The sequence below is a fragment of the Lathamus discolor genome, chromosome 3, assembly GCF_037157495.1.
Source record: "Lathamus discolor isolate bLatDis1 chromosome 3, bLatDis1.hap1, whole genome shotgun sequence".
NCBI classification, from domain to species: Eukaryota; Metazoa; Chordata; class Aves; order Psittaciformes; family Psittacidae; genus Lathamus; species Lathamus discolor.
In genome coordinates, this window is record NC_088886.1 from 58,518,661 (window position 1) to 58,543,619 (window position 24,959).

The 24,959-nt window shown below is 49.1% G+C and overlaps 1 protein-coding gene across 1 annotated transcript; it reads left to right on the top strand.

Moving 5' to 3' along the window:
- Window positions 1-290: 290 nt before the first annotated feature.
- ITM2C (integral membrane protein 2C) lies at window positions 291-20,699 on the top strand. Its single transcript, XM_065675460.1, is given in 7 exon segments — window positions 291-330; window positions 333-583; window positions 11,689-11,826; window positions 12,572-12,760; window positions 13,058-13,168; window positions 16,895-17,045; window positions 18,334-20,699. Coding segments are annotated over 7 exon segments (972 nt in total). The 3' UTR covers window positions 18,426-20,699.
- Window positions 20,700-24,959: the final 4,260 nt, after the last annotated feature.

Genomic DNA, 24,959 nt, shown 5'->3' on the forward strand with positions numbered 1-24,959 from the left:
GCTTTGGGTGCCCAGTGCCATGGGTTAGTGGTGGCCTTGGCAGTGCTGGGGAATGGTTGGACTTGATCTTAAAGGTCGTTTCCAGCCTGGTTGATCTGTGATTTGCTGACCCCATTTCAGCAGTGCCACTTGCAGAGCTGCAGGCTTCACACCACAAACACCCAGGGCTCCCCGGGGCTGCACCCCCCCATCTCCTAATCTTGCGGTGGGGCTGAGAGCTGCAGCCCGAAGCTGTCACCTCAAGAGCCGGTGGCGGCTGGTGGAGGGGCAGCGCACCGCTTGGGGCTGCGATGGGGCATCAGCCGCGGGTGCCGCTGGCTGGCAGGTCCCTACAGACAGGTTCCATCGCCGGAGCCGCGGGCGGTGCGCTCGGGCACGCCGGTGGCTGCACAGCCCTGTTTGCCCGCACAGGCCGAGCCCCCTCCCTGGTGCCGGCGGCGGCTCCTCCCCGGGGCGGTGCCGGTGCCGGCGGCGCGGTCGGCGGCGGAGCGGGGCCATGGTGAAGATCGGCGTGCAGCAGCCGGCGGCAGCGCTCAAGCCGGAGAAGGAGAAGGCGGCGGGGGGCGATGGGGCGGCGGGCGCCGTGAGTGCGGGGCGGGCGGGCGGGCCGGCCCCGACCCTCTTTGCGACGGGTTTTCCCCCTTTATTCCGCTCAGCCGAGCTGCAAGGGGCGTGCGGGCGGTCGGGGTCTGCTCGCAGCCGCTGCTGCTGGGAGAGGTGGAGGTGTCCGGTTGGGTGGACGTTGGGTCGCATCCTCGGGGCTGCGCGGGCATCCGGAGATTGGAGGGAGGGATGGGGCTGGACAGTGCCACCATTGCCAGGAGCGGTTGCCTTGGACACTGGAGGAAATGGGGAAGTGGCATCAAAACTCATCCCTTTGGTCTAGGTGGTTTGGGTGGATGTGATTTGGGATTGATCATATGTGGGTGGGTTTCACATTCTAACAGCTCTTGAAGGCTTAGGGTTGGCATGGAGGGAGATGCAAGAGGAGCAAAGCTGCTGGTGCTGGAGCAAGATGGGAAGCGAGGGGATAAGAGCACAGGCAGATCCCTAGAAGCTTTGCAGTTTCCAACCTGGGGGTTGAGATGCTGAAGTTGAATTGCTCTCATGAGTTCAAGTGATGGGTATGAGGAGATCAGATCCTGCTGGGTGCAAGGGGAATGAAGGTGCTGGATTGAATGAATGCTGAATGAAGGCAGATGCAGAGCACGGCTGGGGCCTTGGGGCAGAGTTATGCCGAGGCCATTCCAGGCTGTGTGAGTCATGGGCAGGCACTGGCAGGCAGCCCCGAGCAGATACCTGTGGTGGTGGTACAGATGGTGCTCAAGGAGCGAAGGGTGGAATGGCCACTGTTGTGCTTGGCCAGGAGTTGAGTGCTCCTAAAGTCGCTTGTGCTGGAGAACCCCCAGCTTGAACCCTTCTGTGAGGGTGGACCCAGTGGGGTAGGCACCAGACTGCATAGAGAGGAGGGTGTTGTCCAGAGAGGTGGGAGTGACCCACAGCATCAGGTCTGCCTTGTTAGTGTGCTCCTGCATCAGAGCAGGAGACTTACATGGCATTGCTGTATTCCTCATGAGTGCCTCGGACTGTGCATGCAGCTTGATCGTTTACAGAGCCCTAATACCTCCCTGCCTCAAGAAACAGGGAGCTCTGCTTTTGCTCCATGCCTGCAGCAGTGCAAAGCATCCCCTGCCCCAGAGAGCTGATCTGCAGGGGGGGCTTCAGGAGATGGCTCAGTTCTGCAGGAAGTTCAGGGAGTTGCTTACACTGGGGTGATCTCTCACATCATGCACGGATGTGCTTGCAGCTCTCGGCTGTGCCGTTGGTGTCTGAATGTGCTCAGTCTGTCATGGTTGCATCTGTTAATTGAAGGGCTGGGAGCTGTGCAGAAACCTGTAATGGGGGAGTGTGGCCAACTGTGACTTCTTGGTGACTCCCAGGCTTCATCTTCCCTAATAACAAACACAAGAAGGTGGTCGGTTTCTCGCTCCCTTTAGTGCCTGACCCTGAAAGTTGACTGTCATAGTGGACTTCCAGCTCGTGCTGCCATAAAACCAGCTTTCTGGAGCTGAGGAGTCAGTTGTTCTGCCAGAGGAATTTAGTTGGATTAGGCAATAAATAAGACATTTTGGGTTCTTTACATTGCCTTGGGCTGTTTTCTGACTTTTGGAGGGTACAGTGTTGTTCTTTGAAGCCCATGTGAACTGCAGAGGTACTTAAAAGCATGAATTTAGAATAAAGACTTTTCAGTAGCCTCTTAATTCCAGTGGACAGACATGTAAGAAAATCAGTGTAAGACCCATGGCAGGAGCAGGTTGTAGTGGGTCAGTGCAGCACAAGGGTGTCCAGGGAGCAGCATGTCCGCTGACAAGAGAGTGGCCTTTTCCTGATGCTGTTTTTCGGGGTATCTGTGACACTGGGGTCTTTGGTATAGTTTGTACTTGGCTGCACCAAGGGGACGTTACTGCTTTGTCAGATACCCAGCTCGTGGGCTTAGCATTTCCATAGCCAGGCTTTCCTGCCATGTTCCTTCTCCTGCTGCCAATAATTGCTGTCTGTGTGTGTCTTTCTCTAGCTGCCTTGCAGCAAAATGGCATTGGTGACATGCAAACAAGATGCTCTGCATTCCTTTCCTCTTTGATCTCACGACTTCAATCCCAGTGATAGGAGCCAGAGCTGGGAAATGATTCAGTGCCGGCTTCCGCAGCCTGTGAATTTTGGCAGGTGCTCCGTGAATGCAAAGATATGGCAGGCAATAAGGTGTCTGTGATGCTAATGTGTCCTGAGAAGCAGTAGGTGAGGAGTCCTGACAGCAAGCTCACATGTGCTTTCTCCCCAGTGCAGCTCAGTTTGAATCAACAGGAATATGCAATTTTCACTCAGTCAGAAAATTCATGTGATTTTGAGGCAATTGCAGCGTTTTAGGGGCTTATAAAAGCAACAATCCTGCTGTCATTAGTGAGAGCTGGGAGGAGGCAGCAGCCTCAAGCAGGAGGCAGTTTGAGGTTATGCAGTCAGTAAAATGATGGTTGGAAAATATTTTCTCAGATGCAAAATAGTATTGAGTGAGTTTTAATTGAACCTCGTTAGTTAGAGTCTGAAACGGAAATAAACACAGACACTATGTCTTTAATTCCTTGTTTGAGGAGTTAAATAAGCTCCTTTGTGATGGAAGTTGAAATCCAGAGGAACTGAGTAAAGCTGATGGCTGGAGCTCTCCAGTCAAAATATGGGTTGGGGTATTTTTGGTTGATTCCTTGTAAACCCCTCTATCACTTGCAGTCAGTTATTCTGCAGAGACAGTGCAAGACCCTGGGAAGAAGGGGTTTTGTTGAAATCATCTTCTTCACCAGCTGTAAATGCGAAGTATTGGAGGGAAGAGGTGCCTCTCATCCCTCGCTGTGTATGTGGTGGAGACTGACTGCTCAGCTTCCCTGGCCAAGGGCTCTGCCATGGAAGCTGTGGCTGCCCCATCCGTGGCAGTGTTCAAGGCCAGGTTGGACACAGGGGCTTGGAGCAGCCTGCTCTAGTGGAAGGTGTCCCTGCCCGTGGCAGGGGTTGGAACTGGATGAGCTTTGAGGTCCCTTCCAACCCAAACCAGTCTGGGATTCTGTGTTTCTCTATCCTGGAGTTACCGATGCAGTGATGCTCAGAGCTGGGCTGCAGCACATGGGGCAGGTTGAGGAGCAGTGGCCATGCAGGCATCTCTGCTGGGTCTGTAAAGTAGAGTCATGCTAGCTTGGTGGAAGCTGCTGTGCCAGTCAGTGCAGTGGTGGGTTTTGTGAGTGACTTCTTTGCAGGATGCTGTGAGGTTATAGCAGATGGTGAGGAAAGGGGATGTGAGGAAAAGCCTTTTAAACAGGCTTGTTCTCAAAGCAAGCTGTAAATCCAAAGAGGGAGAAAAACAGCTGGCAGCAGCGTGAATTGATTGTGCTCATTGATAGGTTTGCAGGCTTGAGTCCAGGCTTAATGCTGCTGAGCTGTGGGTATTTTCACTATATCTTGATTTAGGGATCCGGACAGGATAGATAATTAATAGAACTGCCTCCTCTAACCAAAGGCTATTCCTGGCCTTTGCCCAGCCTTCCCATATCCACATGGGCTGAAGTGATGACTTCTTTTTGTCTTGTATGGAGTCGTCAGCTTAAAAAGAAGCGTTGTCACTGCTACTCGGTTCTCCATTGTCTGGGAAAAGGGCTGAATGGGGAAAAAATGTCCCTAGACCCTTACTGTAGTGGAATACTAGACTTGAGTCATCTTACCGGGCTCTGGACCTGAATATTTGATATTCCAGCTGAGCATGACAAAGCATCTGGCTAAAATTGTGGGGGATTAGGAGAGGGAATAACGATTTCTAGCAGAAATGTTATAAATGCAACTGAATTTGGAAACACAGAGATCTCTTTCACCCGAGGGATGGATGTGGACTTAAGAGCTGCAGACTGAAAACCTTGGAATGCCTGTCTAGAGGTGTGCATTCTCCCAAATGCCAAAAACATGGAGGAGAGGTGAAGCCAGTGCAGTGTTGCACATAGGAACTCTTCAGATGGGAAGAACCTGTTGCTTTTACCCGCTTTGGGTGCAGCAGTTTCTTTGGCAAACACAGAACTGAGAAACACCTTTAAACCAAAGCAGTTTTAATGGGCAAAAATGAACCAAATGCAAGTATGGGGCTGAAGCTTTGTACATGTGTTAATACTGTAGCACTGTAGGTACCGCCAGCAGGACAGGACCTCCTTGTTCTGCTGTAAGAAGCCTTGTGCTGTGGAGCGGTAAGCAGGAGGCTGGTTTTCACCCTGTCGTTGCACCGTGCTGCTCCTGTGGCTGTTTGGGAAGGGGTGGCCTGGCAGGTGTTGTGTGTGAATCATAGAATCACAGGATCAGTGAGACTGGAAAAGACTTTTAAGATCAAGTCCAACTGTTCCCCAGCACTGCCAAGGCCACCACTAACCCATGGCACTGAGGGCCTGGTGTGTGAACACTTCCAGGGATGGTGACTCCAGCACTGCCCTGGGCAGCCTGTACCAATGCCTGAGCACCCTTTGGGGAAGGAATTGCTCCTAATATCGTCTAAACCTCTCCTGGCACAGCTTGAGGTCGTTTTCCTTTCATCCTGTCCCTTGTACATGGGAGAAGAGATGAGCCACTTCCTGGTGGCTGCTCAGAGGAGGGGAGCACTGCTTCCAGGTCTGGGAAGATGGAGCATACTGGAGAATGCGTTGCGCTTGTGCACAGTTGTGCAATTCTTGCTCTTGCACTACCCTGTCTTTGCTCATTAACGGGTTTACAGGAGAGGGAAAAGGCATTTTCACTTCTGGATGGGTATTTTCTTCCAGGCAATGTGTGGGAACCTAAGCATGTCTGGTTTTGTTTTTAATGCCACTGTTACCGCTTGAGGGAGGAACTGTGTGAGGGGGTTTGGGGTTTTGGCTTTGCAGAGTTCTTTTTCCATGCTGCCATCCGCTACCGTTGAAGTCAGTTTGAACAATAGGGCTGTGAAGGGTAAATCTGCCTCCTCTCTCTTGCTGCTGTTAAACTAGACACCGTTTCTTTGTGGTGAATCTCTGAGTGTAGGACTGACTGTCAGGGTTTTCCTACGCTGCTGCTGGGAGAAGAGATAACTGCTGTCAGTGTTCTGAAAGGGAGCAGTGACTTCATCTTCTGGTGTGACACCGTGGAATCCTGATTTTCAGCGAAGAGGCAAATGTTGTAACCCGAAATCTGGTTCCTTGTTACGTGCTTCAGCTTGAACTCCAGTAAATGCTGGACTCTGACCCCTCTATTCAGAGCAGACAGTACAGGTTTACAGCTCAATGCCCCCTCTCATCTGCGGAGCCAACAGAAGGCAGTACTTTGGCTGTTCCAGCTCCTAAACATCTTGGCCATAGCTGTTTCCTCCTTTCTACTGCCTTTCTGTGAATCAGTTACCTCTAGAGGAAGAGTGAGCTGGGACAGTGATGGCCTAACTGGCCACAACCTGGACAGCAGTGCTTAGCTTGCCCTTGGAGATATCCAGTTTGCTCTTGGCTGTCTCCACCTGCCTGACTGTAGGAGCTCAGAGATGGGTGCTGTGGTTCTAAACTGTGCATTTGTTTGACCCCAAAGCTATCTGATCATGGAGCAATTGCCTGATTTCAGCCTGTGAAAAGGTGAATGTATGGCTGTTGGAAGGGCAATCTGCACACCTCCTTCCCAAGCACGTGATCCCGCTGTCGTGCCACAGCCATGGCTGTCATGCCATGCTCATCACTTTAGTGAGCATTCAGGCTTTTGGTTTGCTTCTTACAAAGCCACACATGAAGGTGGAAGCAAGCAGGCTGCTTTTGTGCAGTCTGCTTAGCAGGCTATGCAGCTGGTAGCATTTTCACTTCGGGGAGGAGAAGGAAGACTCAGCTACACCAAGAACAAGCTGAAAGCTGTTGGCATTGCCTTGCCTCAGTTTCTCAATGTTCTTGAATGCTTCTGGTATTGGTTAAAAGGTCTCTTCAAGAGTCAGGTGTCTGCCCACCTGCATATGTCTTTACCTTTGAATCAAGCCTCTTTCCATCTTTGCCTAACCTTTGATTTAAGAGCTTCCCCTGTTCCCAGGGCAGCTGCTCTTCTTCAGTCTTACTTGAGCTGCCTTTTAGATAGACTTGGATAGATCTAGCTGCCTCTGGATAGGTTTTGAGACCCAGTGTCGAAGCTTAACCTTCATTCTTCTGGGGAGAATTCCTATTCTTTTAATGCTACCTCCCATTTGAGGTTTCCAAAACCCAGCCCTGGCCTTCACTTTGCTGTGCTTGCTCCTTCCCTTTCCCAGGTGAGGTCTGCCCACGTAAGTTGGAGTCTTTTAGCTGTGGTGGTGGAGCTGCTGCAGCTCCTGTTGAAGAGGGAGAAGAAACAGCCCCTTAGTCCAGAAGGGGATGGAAAAAGCAGAAGAGAGCGGGGTTACATCTCTTTTGCTGGTGAGGGAGAAGGAAAATATGATCACTGAGTGCTCAGGAGCTCCCACGTGCTAGGCTGCATTTGTAACATCCTCCTGTCTTTGTCATAGAGCAACAATGCTGGGTTTTAATTAGCCAGTGGTTGGCTTTGATAGTCTAATCTCCAGTGCTACACAGCGACTTTGTTGGTAGTCACGTGCCGTGGCGTTGTGTAAAGATGTGATTAGATTCATTTGTGCAACCTTTCTGCCTTCACTGTGATAGCCTCTTAATTACAGGCTTCCAGGCATCCTTGAGTCCAGAGCCATTCTGTTGAGTTCCCTGTGGAAATGCTGCTGCGTGCCCTGCACAAGCACTACTGAGTGCTGTGTGCAGGGACTTTGGTTGCCTTGGAAACTATGTGCCATATATATATGTGTGTGTGTGTGTCTTACCGCTCCATGCATCAGCACATCATTTTCTTTTCAGACCTGAAGCATTAGAAGCTCTTCAGCCTGGAAGAGAGGCTGGAAACTGCTCATGGAAAAGGAGCTGGGGGTGCTGATTGATGGAGCTGCTTCTGCCAGACAGCCAAAAAGGCCACCAGCATCCTGGCCTGTATCAGCACTGGTGCGGCAGCAGGGCCAGGACAGTGATCGAGCTCTTGTACTGGGCACTGGTGAGGCTGTACCTCGAATCCTGTGTTCAGCTCTGGGCCCCCCTCACTCCAAGAGATACATTGAGGTGCTGCGCGGGGCCAGAGAAGGGCAATGGAGCTGGTGCAGGGCCTGGAGCACAAGTGTGATGGGGAACGGCTGAGGGACCTGGGGGGTTCAGTTTGGAGAAGAGAAGGCTCAGGGGGGGACCTTATCGCTCCCTACAACTGCCTGACAGGAGGATGGAGCCAGGAGGAGGCTGGGCTCTGCTCCCAAGGAACAAGGGATGGGACAAGAGGAAACGGCCTCAAGCTGCACCAGGGGAGGTTTAGGTTGGATACTAGGAGTAATTCCTTCCCTGAAAGGGTGGTCAGGCATTGGAACAGGCTGCCCAGAGCAGTGGTGGCCTTGGCAGTGCTGGGGAATGGTTGGACTTGATGATCTGGAAGGTCTTTTCCAGCCTTATTGATTCTATGATTCTGTGACTCTCCTTCCAGGTAAAGGGCTCATTCAGAGGCCTCTTGTTGCTGGTGCTGAGCACTGACCCTGTGACTCTCTGCTAGGGCAATGCTATTTCTCCACATTTCACTCCCTCCAAGCAGAACTGCTCGGAAGGACAAGACTTATTTTTTGTTCATCTGCCAGAGGAGTTCATCTTTTGGAGCATGGGAAATGCTTTGGCAGATGCAATGATGAGCTGCATTGCTGCAGTGGTTTTATCTCCCTCCATTCTTCTCCCTGTTCTTGTCTTCCTTCATCTGTCTCTCCCCATATGTAGTCTCTCACTTTGCTTCTCTAGAGCTGTAGCTTGGCAAGTGCTCCAGTCTCAAACCCTGGCTGGCCACCCCTGCTTGCTGCCATTCAGATAGCACTTCTCTCCAAACAGCATCCCTCTGAACATTTCCTTTGCATTGCATTTCTCTCTTCCCTTGTCAGTTGTCAAAATCACACCTATTTTTAGTCACCCCAAGCGTCTTTGCCTGTTGGGGTGTATATTTAGGCACTTGCTGAACTGTGTCCCTTGTTTGTCAGGCACTGCTACACCTAAAATGGAAGATTTCAAACCTGTGTGTTTCAGAAATGCTGGAAGAGTGGTTTCTGGAGAACTTGGAGCTGTTTGCAAAGCTGAAGAAGCAGGAACAGGGTGTGAGCTGATCCCACCTCTGCAGAGGTGGTGTGCATCTCAGGAGGGAACAAGGCATGACACGACACCTCTGATTTCCTCACTTCTGTCAGCTTCAGCAGGACACGGCTGATGAAAGAGCGATAGAATCCAATGCATTTTTCATAACCTTGTACTGTATTCATGAGAAGTATCAAAGGCAGCATGTCGCTGGGTATGGTTCTTGCTAGCAGCTCCTGCTCATTTTGTGTGTCCAAAGGCTCAGCACTGTGAAGACAAGAAAGCTTGCTCAGCTCCAAGGCCTTCTCCCTAGGACTGCTCTCAGACCAGTGTCTGCCCAGCCTGTGTTTGTGCTTGGATTGCCCTGACCCATGTGCAGGACCTGGCACTTGGCTTTGTTGAACTTCACGAAGTTCGCACTGACCACCTCTCAAGTGTGTCAGGGTCCCTCTGGATCACATCCCTTCCCTCCAGCATTCTGACTGCACCACACAGCTTGGTGTCATTGGCAGACTTGCTGAGGGTGCACTGATCCCTCTGTCCGTGTCACTGGCAGAGATGTTGAACAGTGCTGGTCCCAGCGCTGACCCCTGGGGAGCACCACTCATCACTGGTCTCCGCTTGGACATGGAGCCATTGACCACAAGCCTCTGCGTGCAACCATCCGGCCAATCCCTTATCCACCAAGTGGTCCATCTGTCAAATCCATGTCTCTCCAGTCTAGAGACAAGGATGCTGTGTGGGACTGCTGTGATGGATTTCCTGTTGTTTAAAGCACCCATATTCCTGGTGGTGGTGGTCCTGCAGTAGGAGGAGGCATGCTGCAGCATGTGTGGGACAGCAGCCTGTGGAGGAAACTTGTTGGTTGTTCCAACCTGGTCAAGATTTGTTATCCTGCTGTTACTGCAAGTTGTGCCCTGCTCCATCCACAGGCTGTCAGCACTGAGAACACCTCCTGCCTGAAGTGAAGGGGAGGGCTTGATCTATGGGGGTTTGGTTTGGTTTTGGTTTTTGCTGGTGTCTTCTAATTTGCCTCAGGGCAAACCTGTGCTTCACTTGGCTTCTCCCACCCTTACCCAAAATGCAAAACTCAGGCATTTTTCCCAAAGCCAGGAATACTTTGCATGAAGCCAAACTTATCTCCTTTAACAGTGAGAGATGGCATGTCTTGCTATGTCCTTGGCTTGCCTCAGTGTTAGCAGCAGGTCTTTATGTTGCTGTTCACCCCCACTGTCTGCCCTCTTTCTCTAATGACAAGTACCTGGAGAAATTCTTTCCTGTGAAACACTTGACATGTAGCATGACTTCCCTGTCCTGGCTGTTCATGTCAAAGAGCCTTTAAACTTCTAGTTGTGTGTTTTATTTAGCTCTTTCTTTTCTTTGTGGCTTGTCACAGTTCCTGCCCCTCATCTGCAGGAGGAAGGGGGAAATTGGAAATGAACTTAAATGTGTCATTCTTCAGTTTGCTCATCCCTTTGTTTGCTGGAGGAGCAGCAACAAACTGATTACACTGTTTGGTATAGGGAGCTGGTGGTGAATAGAGATGCTGCGGATCTTTCAAAAGCTGGGATGAAGGAGAAATGAAAATAGATTAATTTCTCCTGGAGGTGTGCTGGGATTGTAGCTCTCCCAAAGCAGTTCGATCTTTTAGTCTTCACAGTTATCAGTCTGAATGTGGCTAGAGAAGAAAAGGTTGTAGCCGGAGCAGTCTATGGTGGCTGGAGCAGAGCAGGTAGCCTAGGTGTTGCAGGATCCTGTTCTGTGCCTCGATGGAGCTGGGGGTGATCCCCAGGGATGCTGGAGTTCTCTAACCTCTGGGAAGGAGCGACCTGATGCCTCCAAGCCTGGGATTCAAGTGCTGCTCCATGGCAGGGAAAGGGGAAGGAGGGTGGCAGGGACCCAGGGACATCTCTACTTGGGAAGATATATCTGCAGCACCCTGCGGGTTTTGGCCATGGTACCCTGGAGAAATGTCTCTTTCTTTACAAAGTGTTGCATCCTAGAAATGAGAGGCTGTTGTTGCTTTTAAATCTGTTCCTCCAGTTCATAGGTCTCTGGCCAGTCATGGACAGAGTGTATTTCTAGTCAAACACATCAGATCATGTACCTTACAGAGGGAGCCTTCCCTGGTGCCTCTCTTCCCCGTCTGCCTGCTCAGCTGAGGGCAGCTTTCAGCTGTTCTGTTTGGAAACTGGGGCATCTCTGTACCAGCTTCTTTCATTTGCCTCTGAAAGGCCCTGCATCCTCCTGCTTAACATTCAGAGGGTTATTTTGGTAGTAAAAACAAGAGCATCATAGGCTGGCATGAGTGGTCCCCAGGAGGTAAATCTGCCTTTGCACTGCCCTCCTTTTTGAGGGCTGTAATGGGGTGAAGTGGCTACTGTCTGTACGGATTGTGGAGCACTATAAGATGGCAGATATGTTTTCTTTTGATGCTCTGACCGTATTCTTGGAAGGTGTGCAGGAATCTGCTAGAAAATGAAGCTGACATCAACACAGAGGTTTGGGTAAGCTCACCCCAGCAGGGCCGGGAGGTTTCTCTCTGAGATGAATCATTTCCACCTCAAATTTCCAATGAAAACTTCACCTCAGAAATGTTGTGCTGAAGAATTCCACCATGGCAGCATTTCCATAAGAATTTTTGAGTATAAATACATAAATGCTGGAACTGTTCCTGATTTTCTTTTTTTCAGTCCGTCCTTACTGCCCACTGAAACAAAGCTTGACTTTGTTCTGAGCAGTTGATGGGAAGCAGAGTATACATTTATGTGTGTATGTTCATGCACACACTTTAATTTGTATATATATATGTGTGTATATATATATATATATATATATATATGTATTTGGGGAGTGTTTTCCTCTTGCCAGAATGCTGTCAGATCTGAAGTCACTTTATGGGATGGTGCCTGCCACCTTCAGTCGCACACCACAAAAAGCCTTTGTTGTTCTTTCTGGTCCCTTGTAGCAACATCTGACTGATGCTCTCATTTTCACCTTGCAGGAAGAGCCAGCACCTCCGGTGCAGGGCCGGAGGTCATCGCTCAGCGGAGTGTGCTACCTGACCATGGGGCTCCTCGTGCTGCTCTTGGGCTTGGTCTTTGCATCGATGTATGTGTACAGATACTTCTTCATCACCCAGGTGAGTCGGGAAGGACTCCTGGCTCTTCAGCTCGAGCAGCCAGACAAGATGCTTCAACATTTGAAAGTGTGGGTGCTGCTATTTATTGCTTTGACCTGTGGTAATGCTGGAGCCAGGCCCCTAGGCACTGCAGATGAGGCAAGTCTTAAGGATCATGCGGAATGCTCAATGTCTGGATGTACACCAGTGACAAATGGCATCCCTCAGGGGTCCATACTGGGGCAAGTACTGTTTAGTATCTTCATCAACAGCACAGACAGTGTATTTAATGAACATGCCTTCAGCAAGTTTGCAGGTGACATGAAGCCGAGTGGTGCAGTTGGCATGCCCAAGGGATGGGAAGCCATGCAAAGGGACTCGGACAGGCTTGAGAAGTGGGTCCATGTGAACCTCATGAGGTTCAACGAGGCCAACTGCAAGATCCTTCCCTTGGGTTGGGGCAACCCCAGTACCGATACAGGCTGGGGGGTGAAAGGATTGAGAAGTACCCCTGAGGATAAGGACTTGGGGTGTTGGGTGATGAGAAGCTCCCCATGACCCAGCAGTGTGCACTTTAGCCCAAAAGCCCCCCGTGTCCTGGGCTGCATCCGCAGGGTGTGATCAATCTTGAAGTATCTTCAAGCATGTGTTTGAAAAGGGTGTTTTCACCCAGTGTGGGTATGATCCTTTCTGTGTTTGCTGTAGCTGTTAATGGGGTGTGGGATCTATGAGTGTTGTCCCTCTAACCTGGATCTTATCCCCACAGCTGCCCCGTGAGAGTGTGTTTCACTGTGGTGTCCTCTACGAAGACTCGCTGTACTCACCGTTCAGAGGACAGCTGGAGCTGCACGAGGACGTCAAGATCTACATTGAGGAGAACTATGAGCAAATCAACGTCCCAGTGCCTCGGTTTGGAGGGAGCGATCCTGCGGATATCATCCATGATTTCCAGCGAGTAAGGAGGTCTTGGAGCCTTTGGGGGGTGTAGCATGGGGCTGAGCACCAGCACCATGCCATGCTATCACTGTTGTCCAGTATGTCTATGATGATCTTACTACTGAGCTGTCCTCCTTCCCAAGACCCTCTCTGAGGTTTTCCAACCTGCTCATCTTGCTTGGTAGGGAAGTCCTTGGATGTGTTTGTCCTTCAAAGCAGTTTCCTGTCTTCCCTGAATTCCCGCTTTTTACCCATTTTCACTGCCATGTTCCATTACCAAGGGCTCAATTCCTTAATTTCTGTGCTTGGAATGCAGGGTCTGACAGCGTATCATGACATAACGCTGGATAAATGCTACGTCATTGAGCTGAACACCACTATTGTGATGCCTCCTCGCAACCTGTGGGAGCTGTTGGTTAACGTGAAGGTACAGTTGCAGTCCTGCTGATTTTGCATGCTCTCCTGGAGTTGGTTTGTGGATGCCAGCTTGGAAGGCCATGGGGAATCAAAACTGCTTTGTTTATGTCAGCCTTGACTCTGCCAGAGCTGAGACTTCATGCAGAGCGAAGGCTTCAGTGGGTTTAGCTCAAATATGAACGTACAGACAGCACACTAACACTGGCATGATGGATCAGCCTGACAAGGATGATGTGGAGGAGCAGCAGATCCTTCCCTCTGGTGTTCACTGATTGTAGGAATCAAAGAAAAGAAAAAAGAAACATTCCCTCCTTTTGCTCTTGCCATGGTTACTGCTGTGGTTTGCCATTTGGAGAGCTCTTGGTGTCCCTTGGGGGACACCCCCTTTTGGGGGGAAGCTGTGCTGGGTATAGCACCACACTTGGGCTCCTGTGGTTTTGCTCACAGCTGGTATTAACTGGGTTTAGTACCAGCAGTTCAGTTCAGTTCAGAAGTCCATGACTGAAAGCAGTTGTCCTTACAGAGTGCTATTTAATCCTAGCAGCAGGGAAAAAAGCAAAACAGGACTTTCAAGACTGCAGAAGGTGCATGTCTTTCTCAGCCTTTTGCAGGTAAAGCAAAGCACTGAGCCTGGGTCTTTTACTCCCTTCTGTGAGGGTCCATTTGAAAGGAAAGGGGAAAGGAAAGAAAAAGAAAGGAAAGGAAAGGGGAAAAGAAAGGAAACCAACAATCTAACTCTCTCTTTTCCTTAAATTCTCTTTGCTCACTTGCTGCTACATGCAGTGTGATGAACTTTGTAGGGGTTCAGAGGCAAAAGGTTGTGCCTTGAGAGATGCCTGATCTCCAGTCCTTGTTCAGCTCCCAGTTTGTTTCCCAGCAGTCCTTTTCATGCACTGTGACCATCTGGCGAATGTGCTGGGAGCCCTGCTGGTCTATGGCATGCATTTACTTACAACTCATGTCGGTCCAGGACAGGTGACCAGCCCCTGGGGCAGAGGGAAATGGGACAGGCAGGGTTGTACCTCAGGGACATTGGTTTGAAGTGTTGATCTTGGTCTTGAGCTCAGAAACAGTTTTTTCCCATGAGGGCAGTGAAGCAGTGGAACAGGTTGCCCAGGGAGGTTGTGCTGCCTCCTTGAAAGCCTTGGATTTCAAGGCCAGATTAGGTACAGCCCCAAGGTCCCTCCCCTCTTCCCCTCTCTCAGACCTGTCATCTTCATATCCACAGGCAGGGCCCTGTGGGTAGTCTGTATCAGGCAGAGGGGGCAAATTTCTTCCTGATGCAGGGACCTTCATCACCTGATGACTTGCCCTATTGCTCACAAGTGCTCCTGTTTGGATTCTGCATGAGCTGCATTGGTCCTTGGACTCGGAGACTTTTGATTTTTCTGTGTCTCTGAATCCAGTCAAGTCCCTAAAGAATGAGACTGATTTCCAGCTGACAGTTTAGGTTTTAAGTGGCTTCAGTCCTGTTTCTAAGGGCAAAACCTTAGTCCAGCAAAGAACATTAGTGGCTTGCTCCAGCAGACTGTGGCAGCGCAGGGAGTCACTGAAATCCCATTGCCGCTTTTTCCCTGAGCAGCATGTCACCATGTATGCATTACCAGGCCTTTTGTGTCGGATTTTTTTGCCTGTAAATGGCACCTCTGCTGCTTCTTGCTGGCTTTATTCTATATAGGTGTGTTGGTTTGGTGAACGGCATAAGTATTGAAGAGAAAAGGATAGGGGGATGTTCCCCTGGGCAGCACCAGGATGGTGGGAGGTGAACCACTGAAGTGATGGACAGTCCACACCTTTTTCAGAATGCAAGATGCCAAAAACTTTAGTTTTGTTAAAACTCTTAGCAGAGAATTGAAGTTATCATCCTTGTTGCACAGTCCTGCCATAGAGGGATGATTCCTGACTACTTCAGCTGCGACAACTATTTAAATCTAAAATAACAAGAAATGGGGTGTGTGCATGTATCTTTCTCTGAACCCTCTCACCATATCAAGGATTTGGCCACCCCTGGGCCCCAATCCTGGGTGTTAACGTGATACCTCCTGCCAGTAACTGGCACGTATGATATGCCATCTCCTGCACTCTCCCACCGAGAATCAGTAATTGACTCGCAGAACTGTTGTGCTAGTGTAGGACAAACTTCCGCTAATCATCTGGTCCTCCAGCAGAGGAGAGCTTTATTGATCCAGCAGGCTATGCCAGCCCAGCAGCACTGCATGAAGTTAAGACAGCGTGTTTCCAGGTGCATCCCTATGGAGATAACCAGTCCTGTGGTGGAAACTGAAAATACAGCATTTGAAACAGTGCTGTTGTTGCTTGCTTTTCCCCTTGATTATATTTATACTGGCCCAAGGATTTGCTGTTTCTTTCATTTCTTTGACTTGTCTTAAGCAAAAGGGACCAGAAGTATTTACTTCGTGGCTTAGTTAGCATCTAGTCTGCTCAGAAGTGGCCCCTGGCCAAAGCTGTACTTCTGTTTATTATGGATACAGACTTTTTAGCGGGCCTGTTGCAACAAGACAAGGGTGATGGGTTTAAACTATAAAAGAGGGGAAATTCAGGCTTGATGTGAGAGAAAAACTATTTACAATGAGGGTGGTAAAGCACTGGCACAGGTTGCCCAGAGAGGTGGTGGATGCACCATCCCTGGAGACATTCAGGGCCAGGCTGGATGTGGCTCTGGGCAGCCTGGTCTAGTTGAAGATGTCCCTGCTCATTGCAGGGAGTTGGATTAGATGATCTTTGAAGGTCCCTTCCAGTCCAAACCGTTCTATGATTCCATGATTACCAATGTCCAGACAGCTGTAAGATGGTCTGGCACCCAGAAATCAGCTTGCAGAGAGTCTTTAATGCCAAGCAGATTTCCTTCCTGCAGGGAAAGAGGCAGCCTCCATCCCTGGGATGCTCCCAGGTGCCCCATTTTCTCCAGTGCATGGTGGCTTTCTGCCATATCCCCTGTCAGGCACTCTGCTCATGACCCTGGTGTTCACAGCGGCCTCTAGTCCAACAGCAGGGAGCTCACATGTCCTGCTTTGCCTCAGCTTGCTCCCTGGTGTGAGCTGCCTTCCTGCACTGCCCCAGAGTCTCTGGATGATGGCCCTGGGGTGATGGAAGTGTGCTGAGAGCTCTCTGTCTCCTGAGCACCAAGCATGACCATGCAGGGCAGTGTTTCTAAATGCTCTGCCCTTGGCTCATCTGTAGTCTTCATTCCTGTGGGCTGTAGGGGCAGGAGATCACTGTGGCTGTGCTGAATGAAGTGAGGAGGAGGGGGAGATGTGGATAAATTGTGAAACTGTTGGAACCTGAGCAGGGCTGGCACTTTTGGTTTCTGCCTTTTGAAGTAAATGTAAAATGCACATTTTCAGTGGCATTCCTGGCATTCTGGTTGAGTTTTGATCCCTCTCCAGAGAGGAGGGATCTGAGTTACAGCTTGGCACACTCACCTTTAAAACTGGGGTTAGTTTATAACAAGGTTGAAGGTACACTGGCTTCATTCCCTAAACGAACATTCACTGTTTGGATCTAATCAGTTGTGTGTGCTCTGGGCTAGCAGCACGGGACAGTTTACTGCAAGGAGAATGAAGCATGATAACTGGACTCGGTAAGTGGAGTTTGAGCCATCAAACATGGATTTTTAGCAGTGTGGCTGTCCTGGGCACTCTGTGTGAGACAGTTCTGTTCGAGGAGATGATGGCACCATTTGTGCTTTATTCTGGTGGAAACTATGTCATTTCAGAAAGGGACGTACCTCCCTCAGACATACATAATCCAGGAGGAGATGATCGCCACCGAGCACGTCAGTGACATGGAGCAGCTCGGCTCCTTCATCTACCGCCTCTGCAGCGGCAAGGAGACCTACAGGCTGAAGCGGAGGAGCACGAGGAGACGTAAGAGCCTTGCCATGTTCAGTGTCCTAACTTGCTTCCCCCAACGTCACAGTTGTTGCTGCTCTTACAGCCCTGCTGGCCTCTTTGTGGTGAGAGGAGAGGTTTCCCTGGGGGTCTAGGCAAGCAGGAGATCTTTGGAGGTGTTTCCCTCCAGAAGGGTTCATCTGAACCCAAACCTGGGATGCTGCTGCTGCAGATGGGTGCTGGCTGGTGTGTTTCTATTGTCTATCCTAGTAAAAGTATTGAGATAATGGTTGCAGGAGCTAGCAAGTCCTTTACATCTGGGCTCGTGTGGCTGAACTAATAGCAGTGCTAGTGGGAACTGTGTGGAAAATTTCCCTAATGGAGACGTGCTTCAGTGGCAGCTAGTCAGAGCAGATTAGATCTGCAAATTACCTTTAATTAATTGAATTCCTAATAATATGGAAAAAGTTGTGGAGAGGGAAAATTTGACTACCTGGAAGTGATTCCATGAAAATCAGCAATGTGTATCTTATATGCAAATGGTAATATTGCTGCAGAACACTCCTTGATGGAGTATTTGGAGCAAATATTTGCATCTGGAGTGCAGTATTTGTATAAATTTGGGTTTCGGTAGTGGTGTACTTAGAGGCTCACCTGTAATCAGTTTGGGTTTGGGTCTCTGGGTAAGCAGCAGGGTGCAGAAGTCTCCATAGCTGTAGGTCCTGGTTGCTTTCCCAGTGGGAGCTGCACAGTTGTGCACAGGGCTGCTGGCATGCTGGCTGCTGCAGTCATGGAGTCATGGCATGGTCTTGGTGGTCAGCAGGGCACCACTGGCAGTATTGCTCTAAGAGGGCAGAGCTGCCAAGAGTTGAGGTCCTGCAGTTTTAAGGGCATGGGGAGCATTCCTGGTTTCCCAGAGAGACTGGAGCCATAGCAGGATCAGTGCATGAAGGGATACAAGCCGCCAGAGGGGTGGCTATTTTTAGCCCTCCTTGGATGCATTCAGAGCTGTGGTCTGTACGAGCCTGTGACTTCTGCTGGTTTCCTGAGGCTTTCTGGTCTCAGTGATAACACTGAGATGTTGTCAGCTGAAACCAGCTGTTTCCAGGCAGCTCATGGCAGCTCTTACTGCAAGCCCACAGCCTAGACAATGAGGTGGTTCTTCCAAAGACCACTTTACGCTGCTTTTCCTATGGGCTGTGTTGTTCCTGCATTTCAGTGTTCAGGAGTTGCACCTCATCTGCTTTCTTTCCCCTACTTGCTGCAGCTCTTACAGATTACCGTTGGTTGAATTTCCTCTCTCCTCTCTTTCAATCACTTCCAGGCATCAGTCGACGCGAGGCTGGAAACTGTCATCGCATTCGTCACTTTGAAAACACTTTTGTGGTCGAAACTGTTATCTGTGGGAAGTCATGAAGCCACTCTCCAGATGTAATCTTCCTTGGCTTTGCTTGCACACACATGCACACACATGCTCTCGGTCCTCTCTTTAGACATGGTAATCTGTCTTACTTCTTTTACTCCCTCCCCTGCTTGTGCAGCTCTAACCTCTCAGGTCCATCACAGTGGATTCTCTTCTCTCCCCGCTACCTACCTGGGATGCCTGTTGGGCTTAAATTTACGCAGTGGTTAAAGATAACCTGGGAGTAGATGCAGCTTCTTTCACACCACAGGATGGGAATCTTTTGGAAGCAAGCTTGGTGTAGAAGGGATGCCTGAGAAATAGGAGTGCTGGAGATAGCTGAGGGATTTCAGGCTGGTGTAGTGCTTTGAGGGTGCTGTGGTACTGGGGCGCAAGGTGTATGCATAAGAGGAGGGCTACTGTTTTAGTGCTGGTATAATGACCAGAAATACGTAACCAGATGCACTTAGAAAAGAATAGTTGTGATGTTACAGACAGTGTGGTTCAGAAAGCGTAGCAGAAGGAGGGTTTCTGCACAAGCCAGAATCAGATTTTCAAACATTGAAAGCAGCCGCTGTGTTTTTATGGCTCCTGGATTCACCCCTCGTGTCTCCTCCTGAACACATCATGGCCCAGTGTGACTCACGGAGCAATACAGGGTATCCTGATGGGTGTTCAGGGTGGGCAGGAGGCCAGGGCAAGGACGTAGTTTGGGAATAACACAAATGATACAGCATGTCCCAGCTCCTCAGCCACAAAGCAGAAGATGAAGTGCAAGGCTGGGTAGCCCTGTCTCTAACACACAGTTGTAACTGCTGTGGATCCTGGGCAGATCTGCTGTCACTTTGCCTGTGTAAAAGAGGTGAGTCTTTGATTTGGGGTGCCAAAGCTCACTCACATCAACAGGCCATGGCTGTGGGTGGAACCAGGTGGTTTACTCCAGCCCAGTGTCTGTCCTGGCCAGCTCTGCTTGCTTGGGAAGATTATGTTCATGTGTCTGTCTTCCGGAGTTGTCGAGATCCCATCTGTGTGCGGATGGGGTGCCATGCCTACGTACAGAGTGGTGTCAGCAGCAGAGCTGGGAGTTACTGGCAGGTGCAGAAGCAGATTATTTTAATTCAGTGTTTTTAACAATCTGTGTGGTCTTGTTTGTCACCTCTGAAAGCTGGTTTTATAGTGATTACTGTAGTCCAGCCATGTATCACATTATCTGCAGGCACCATTGTAGTACAGATACTGATATGAGGCACGATTCAGCAGATCAGTATACTGCAGAGGAACTGTATGATCAAAACTGCATTTCTGTTGATCATCAGAGAGATAAAAATGCAGATTAATTAAATGTCCTTCCCTCTATTCCATAAATATAGTTAAAACTAATTAGGCTCTTGAAATGTAGGCAGGTTTTTGGCTTGAAAGAATGGGGTGAGTTTCAGCTTGGCACATTCTTGTTGACTGGTTTCCAGCAAATCTGGACTTGTTCACCATCTGCTGAAATTCAGGAGCTTGTTGTTTTAGAAGGGGAAGGATCAAGTAAATGCAAGTACAATCATTAATTCAGCACAACCAAAAAGTGAATATATTTTAGAATAAAACCTTTAAGTAATAATAATTTGAGCTAACTGTGTGAAAACAAACCAGGATCTCTAAATGGTCATGTAATGCAATAGGTATGAGTGTGTCCTTAGTGCTGACAATTTATTTTTCTATATAAACACAGTGAGCTATAAACATCAAGTTTTAACAAGTAGAGGAGGATGCTTTGATTTCATTCAACTTTAAGCTTGATGTAAAATGAAGCATTATGTGCGCTTCATGCAGGTTGGTCAGGAAGGTTTCCCACTGCCGGAGGGGTATTTGCTTTTCTAGCATTGTGTTTTTCCAGTGGTAACTTGCTGCTAGCCCTAATCTTTCCTTGCCGACCGGATGACAAGGAATGGTTAAGAGAATTGGTTCACTTAATGGAAGTGCTGCAGACTGGTAAATTTAAGCCCTGCATTTACTTCTAGGAGCCTAAGCCTGCACTCAGGTGAGCATACAGACCTTTTTTCCCCCTTCCTTCTGATTCTGCATGAATTAACTGGTCATTGAATGTGCTAACTCTGTGCAATCCTGCAGCTGTAAGGACAAACCTTGGTTCTTTTAAGGTGAGCTAATGTGGTCACTGTTTCATACGATAAGAATTCAGTTGTCTAGAGAGAAAACATAAGATGCTTTGTATATTTTGTCTGGTGGGACTCTTACTTCTTAGGAAAAATCCGTGGGATAATAAAATCTTTTACCTCTGATCTGTAGCGTGTGTGTTTGTTCGGAATGAAGAGCATGTGCTTGAATGAATTTCGGAATGAAGAGCATGTGCTTGAATGAATTTCGGAATGAAAAGCACACATGAAGCTGTTGCTTATGGGAGGTAGCAGCTGGATCGCCCTGGAGGGGCTATCCGTCTTGGAGCTGGGCAGTGGGAGGATGCTGCAGTGCGGAGGCCCTTCCCCATGGGGATGGGGGAGCTGCGTGGGGACATGGCTGAGCAGCCCACTGTGGAGCCTGCCCGTGTCTGCAGGGCTTTTCCCTTGTCTTTGCACTTCCCTGGGAGACCCAAGGACAGCCCATGGTGGGATGGTTTCTGTGAAGCAGAAAGGTGAGGTACCTGTGATGCTTGCTGGTTGGTCTCTGACCTTCATTCTCAGCCTTGCTTCTCTGGCTGCCTGACATCAACAAAGGAATTTGTCTGTTTGTATGTGTCCTAAGCTTACTGTTGCCTTCTGGCTGGCTCTGTGGGGCAGGTCATAGAATCATAGAATAGTTAGGGTTGGAAAGGACCTTAAGATCATCTAGTTCCAACCCCCCTGCCATGGGCAGGGACACCTCACATTAAACCATCCCACACAAGGCTTCATCCAACCTGGCCTTGACCACCACCAGGGATGGAGCACTCACAACCTCCCTGGGCAACCCATTCCAGTGCCTCACCACCCTAACAGGAAAGAATTTCCTCCTTATATCCAATCTAAACTTCTCCTGTTTAAGTTTTAACCCGTTGCCCCTTGTCCTGTCACTACAGTCCCTGACAAAGAGTCCCTCCCCAGCATCCCTGTAGGCCCCTTTCAGATACTGGAAGGCTGCTCTGAGGTCCCCACGCAGCCTTCTCTTCTCCAGGCTGAACAGCCCAACTTCCTCAGCCCATCTTCATACAGGAGGTGCTCCAGTCCCCTGATCATCCTCGTGGCCTCCTCTGGACTTGTTCCAGCAGTTCCATGTCCTTTTTATGTTGAGGACACCAGAACTGCACACAATACTCCAGGTGAGGTCTCACGAGAGCAGAGTAGAGGGGCAGGATCACCTCATTCGACCTGCTGGTCACGCTCCTTTTGATGCAGCCCAGGATATGGTTGGCCTTCTGGGCTGCGAGCGCACACTGCAGCCCACTCATGTTCATTTTCTCATTGACCAGCACCCCCAAGTCCTTCTCTGCAGGGCTGCTCTGAATCTCTTCTTTGCCCAATCTGTAGCCGTGCCTGGGATTGCTCCGGCCCAGGTGTAGGACCTTGCACTTGTCATGGTTGAACTTCATAAGGTTGGCATCAGCCCACCTCACAAGCGTGTCAAGGTCCCTCTGGATGGCATCCTTTCCCTCCAGCATATCAACTGGACCACACAGCTTGGTGCCATCGGCAAACTTGCTGAGGGCGCACTCAATCCCACTGTCCATGTCAGCGATGAAGATGTTAAACTTTAAGACCGGTCCCTGAGGGACACCACTCGTTACTGGTCTCCAGATGGACATCGAGCCATTGACCACAACTCTTTGTGTGCGGCCATCCAGCCAGTTCTTTATCCCACCGAGTGGTGCATCCATCAAATTGATATTTGTCCAATTTAGAGAGAAGGATGTCGTGTGGGACAGTGTCGAACGCTTTGGTCTTTGGAGGGCTTCCCTCCTGTCTTTGTTGCTTGCAGAGATGTGGTTCCCTTAGTGCTCTCCTGAGCTTTCTGTACCCCTCTTTCATTCTTCTGGTAGGGAAGTGTCAGAATATTGTTCCTGAACTCATCTGATCCTCTTTGCGCAGTTAGTCCCTGGTCAGTCAGTAAGGAAGTTCAAGTTTCAGTTGCAGCAGTATTCTGCTGCATTTTGCATTGATTTCAGTGACGGGATGCTTTTTCCATCTGGATGCTTTTGCAGAAGATTTCTGCATCTTACAGTAATTTTGTTTGCCAAAGCCTCTTCTCCCAAGCTAGCCCAGGCTAGCTCTGCCTAATGGCCTTCTCCTTCCATCAGCACTGGACTGGGGAGGCAGCACTGCATCACCTCTTGGGGAAGCTGACCCCTTTAGATGTGTTCACCTTTTGAAGGCCGAAATGCTGGTACTCAGAACATGACAGATGTGTTTCAGTAAATGTAGTCACCGATAAGTCAGCCACCTTGTGTCCAGTGCAAAGAAAACCAGCTTGTATTGTTAGATGCTGCATTTTCTTTCAAATGTTCACTCTTGTTTCAGTTTTTCATTTCCTGAGGTTGTGTCAATTCCCTCTTGCTCTTAGGATGCAGAAAATAAGTCAGTTCTACTTCCTAGAACTGCTCGTGCTTTGGGAGAAGGGTACCTTATTTGAACAGTGGTAGATATAAAAGCTTGGTAATAAAGCCTGCTTTAGGAGGACTGTGTGGCAGAGGTGCAATTGAAACCCCAGGATCACTGTGATAGTAGGTAGTACCTAATGTAGTTTACCTTTTAATACTTGCATATTGCAGCATGGCTTGGTGGTTGTTTAGCTTTGCCAGGCAGTGCTCAGTAAGTCAAATTTTTGGTTTAATGCTAGGAGCATCCACTGCCAGGCTCTGGTGGATTATTTTAACAATGGATGACCCAGAGAATTACAGACCAGTCAGTCTCACCTCTGTGCCTGGCAAAATCTTGGAGCACATTCTCCTGGAAGGCATGCTAAGGCACATGAAAAACAACAAGGTGCTTGGTGACAGCCAGCATGGCTTCACTAAGGGGAAATCCTGCCTGACCAATTTGGTGGCCTTCTATGGTGGGGCTACAGAACTGATGGACAGGGGTAGAGCAGTTGATGTCATCTACCTGGACTTGTGCAAAGCATTCGACACTGTTCCACACGACATCCTTCTCTCTAAATTGGAGAGATACCAATTTGATGGATGGACCACTCAGTGGATAAAGAACTGGCTGGACGGCCGCACACAGAGTTGTGGTCAATGGCTCGATGTCCGGCTGGAGACCAGTAACGAGTGGTGTCCCTCAGGGATCGGTGTTGGGACCGGTCTTGTTTAACATCTTCATTGCTGTCACGGACAGTGGGATTGAGTGCACCCTCAGCAAGTTTGCCGATGACACCAAGCTGCGTGGTCCGGTTGTGGGGTGGCTGGTCCACAAGGGTGTCCTGGGAGTCCGAAGGGCTGCACTGGCTTGGTATTGCACTTTACAAACTGTCTTTTGGCTTTGGGGGTGAAGAGGGATTGTTGGGCCACTTTTATGCTATAAAGAATGAAAATTATCTGTCAGGAGTTACCCTGTGAATTGGCTTCATGATGTACATACCCAAAATTCAGCAGTCCCCACTTTATTATGGTTTATAAGACTTCCAGTTGTCCTTATTGCGAATTGACTGCAGCCAATTTAGCTCAACATGAACAGCCGTCTGATACATTATGTTGTTGTCAAGCTAATGAAAGCCTGTTCTCTCTCTTATACATACTTACCTATGTGCCTTAGGATGTACAAGTTTTTCCCGAGCATTTTGCTGCTGTTGTTCTGCATTCCCCCCAGGACATTATGAAAATGTGCTGTGGATGCTGCCACAGCTTCCCAGAGTTAAAAAAAAAAGCATGATTGGGCAGCTATATAATCTAACAAAAATAGTGCCCGAGTTAGTGTCCCATTTCTTAGGTGAATGCCTGTTTATTTCCTTTTTGGTAAGTACAATTCCCAGTGGGGGCATGAATGTGCCATTGAAATCAATGAGGTGTTGCAGCTCCGTCAGAGGGAATGTTTTCTGGATTAAATGAACGGAAAGCAGAGTGTGAGCATAACCTCATAGCATAGCAAAGTGGGTGGAAGCTGCTAAACTTCCTGATGCTAAGCTGAAGAACTGTTGCAATGTTTTAGTAATGAAGTTATAGTTTCTTGTTTTGAAACAGTTTTTATCAGAAAGTGCTGAATTAAAATGGTCAAGTAACATGGTGATAGAACAAACACTGTTCATTTTGTGTTCAAACAAATATTTATGTTGACCATAATGTCAAGCGAACATGACCCTTTTCTTTCTCTGTGCTGTCAAAACCTGATACAAAGAACCGAACTGTGGTTCAGTATGATTTTTTGTTTTAATTTTAATTTGCTTCATACCCCAACAGGGTAAGTCCCTCATTTTCTAACCACTATTCAGCCTTACCTGCCAGCAGGGCCCAGTGGGGCTGTAGAGGGAACTTTAGCTTGAAGCGACATTTAGATCCATCCAACTTGTCATACTGAAATGAGAAGCCTTTATTTCCTAAGGAGTAAAGACATCTCTGGAGGATGTTTCTGCAT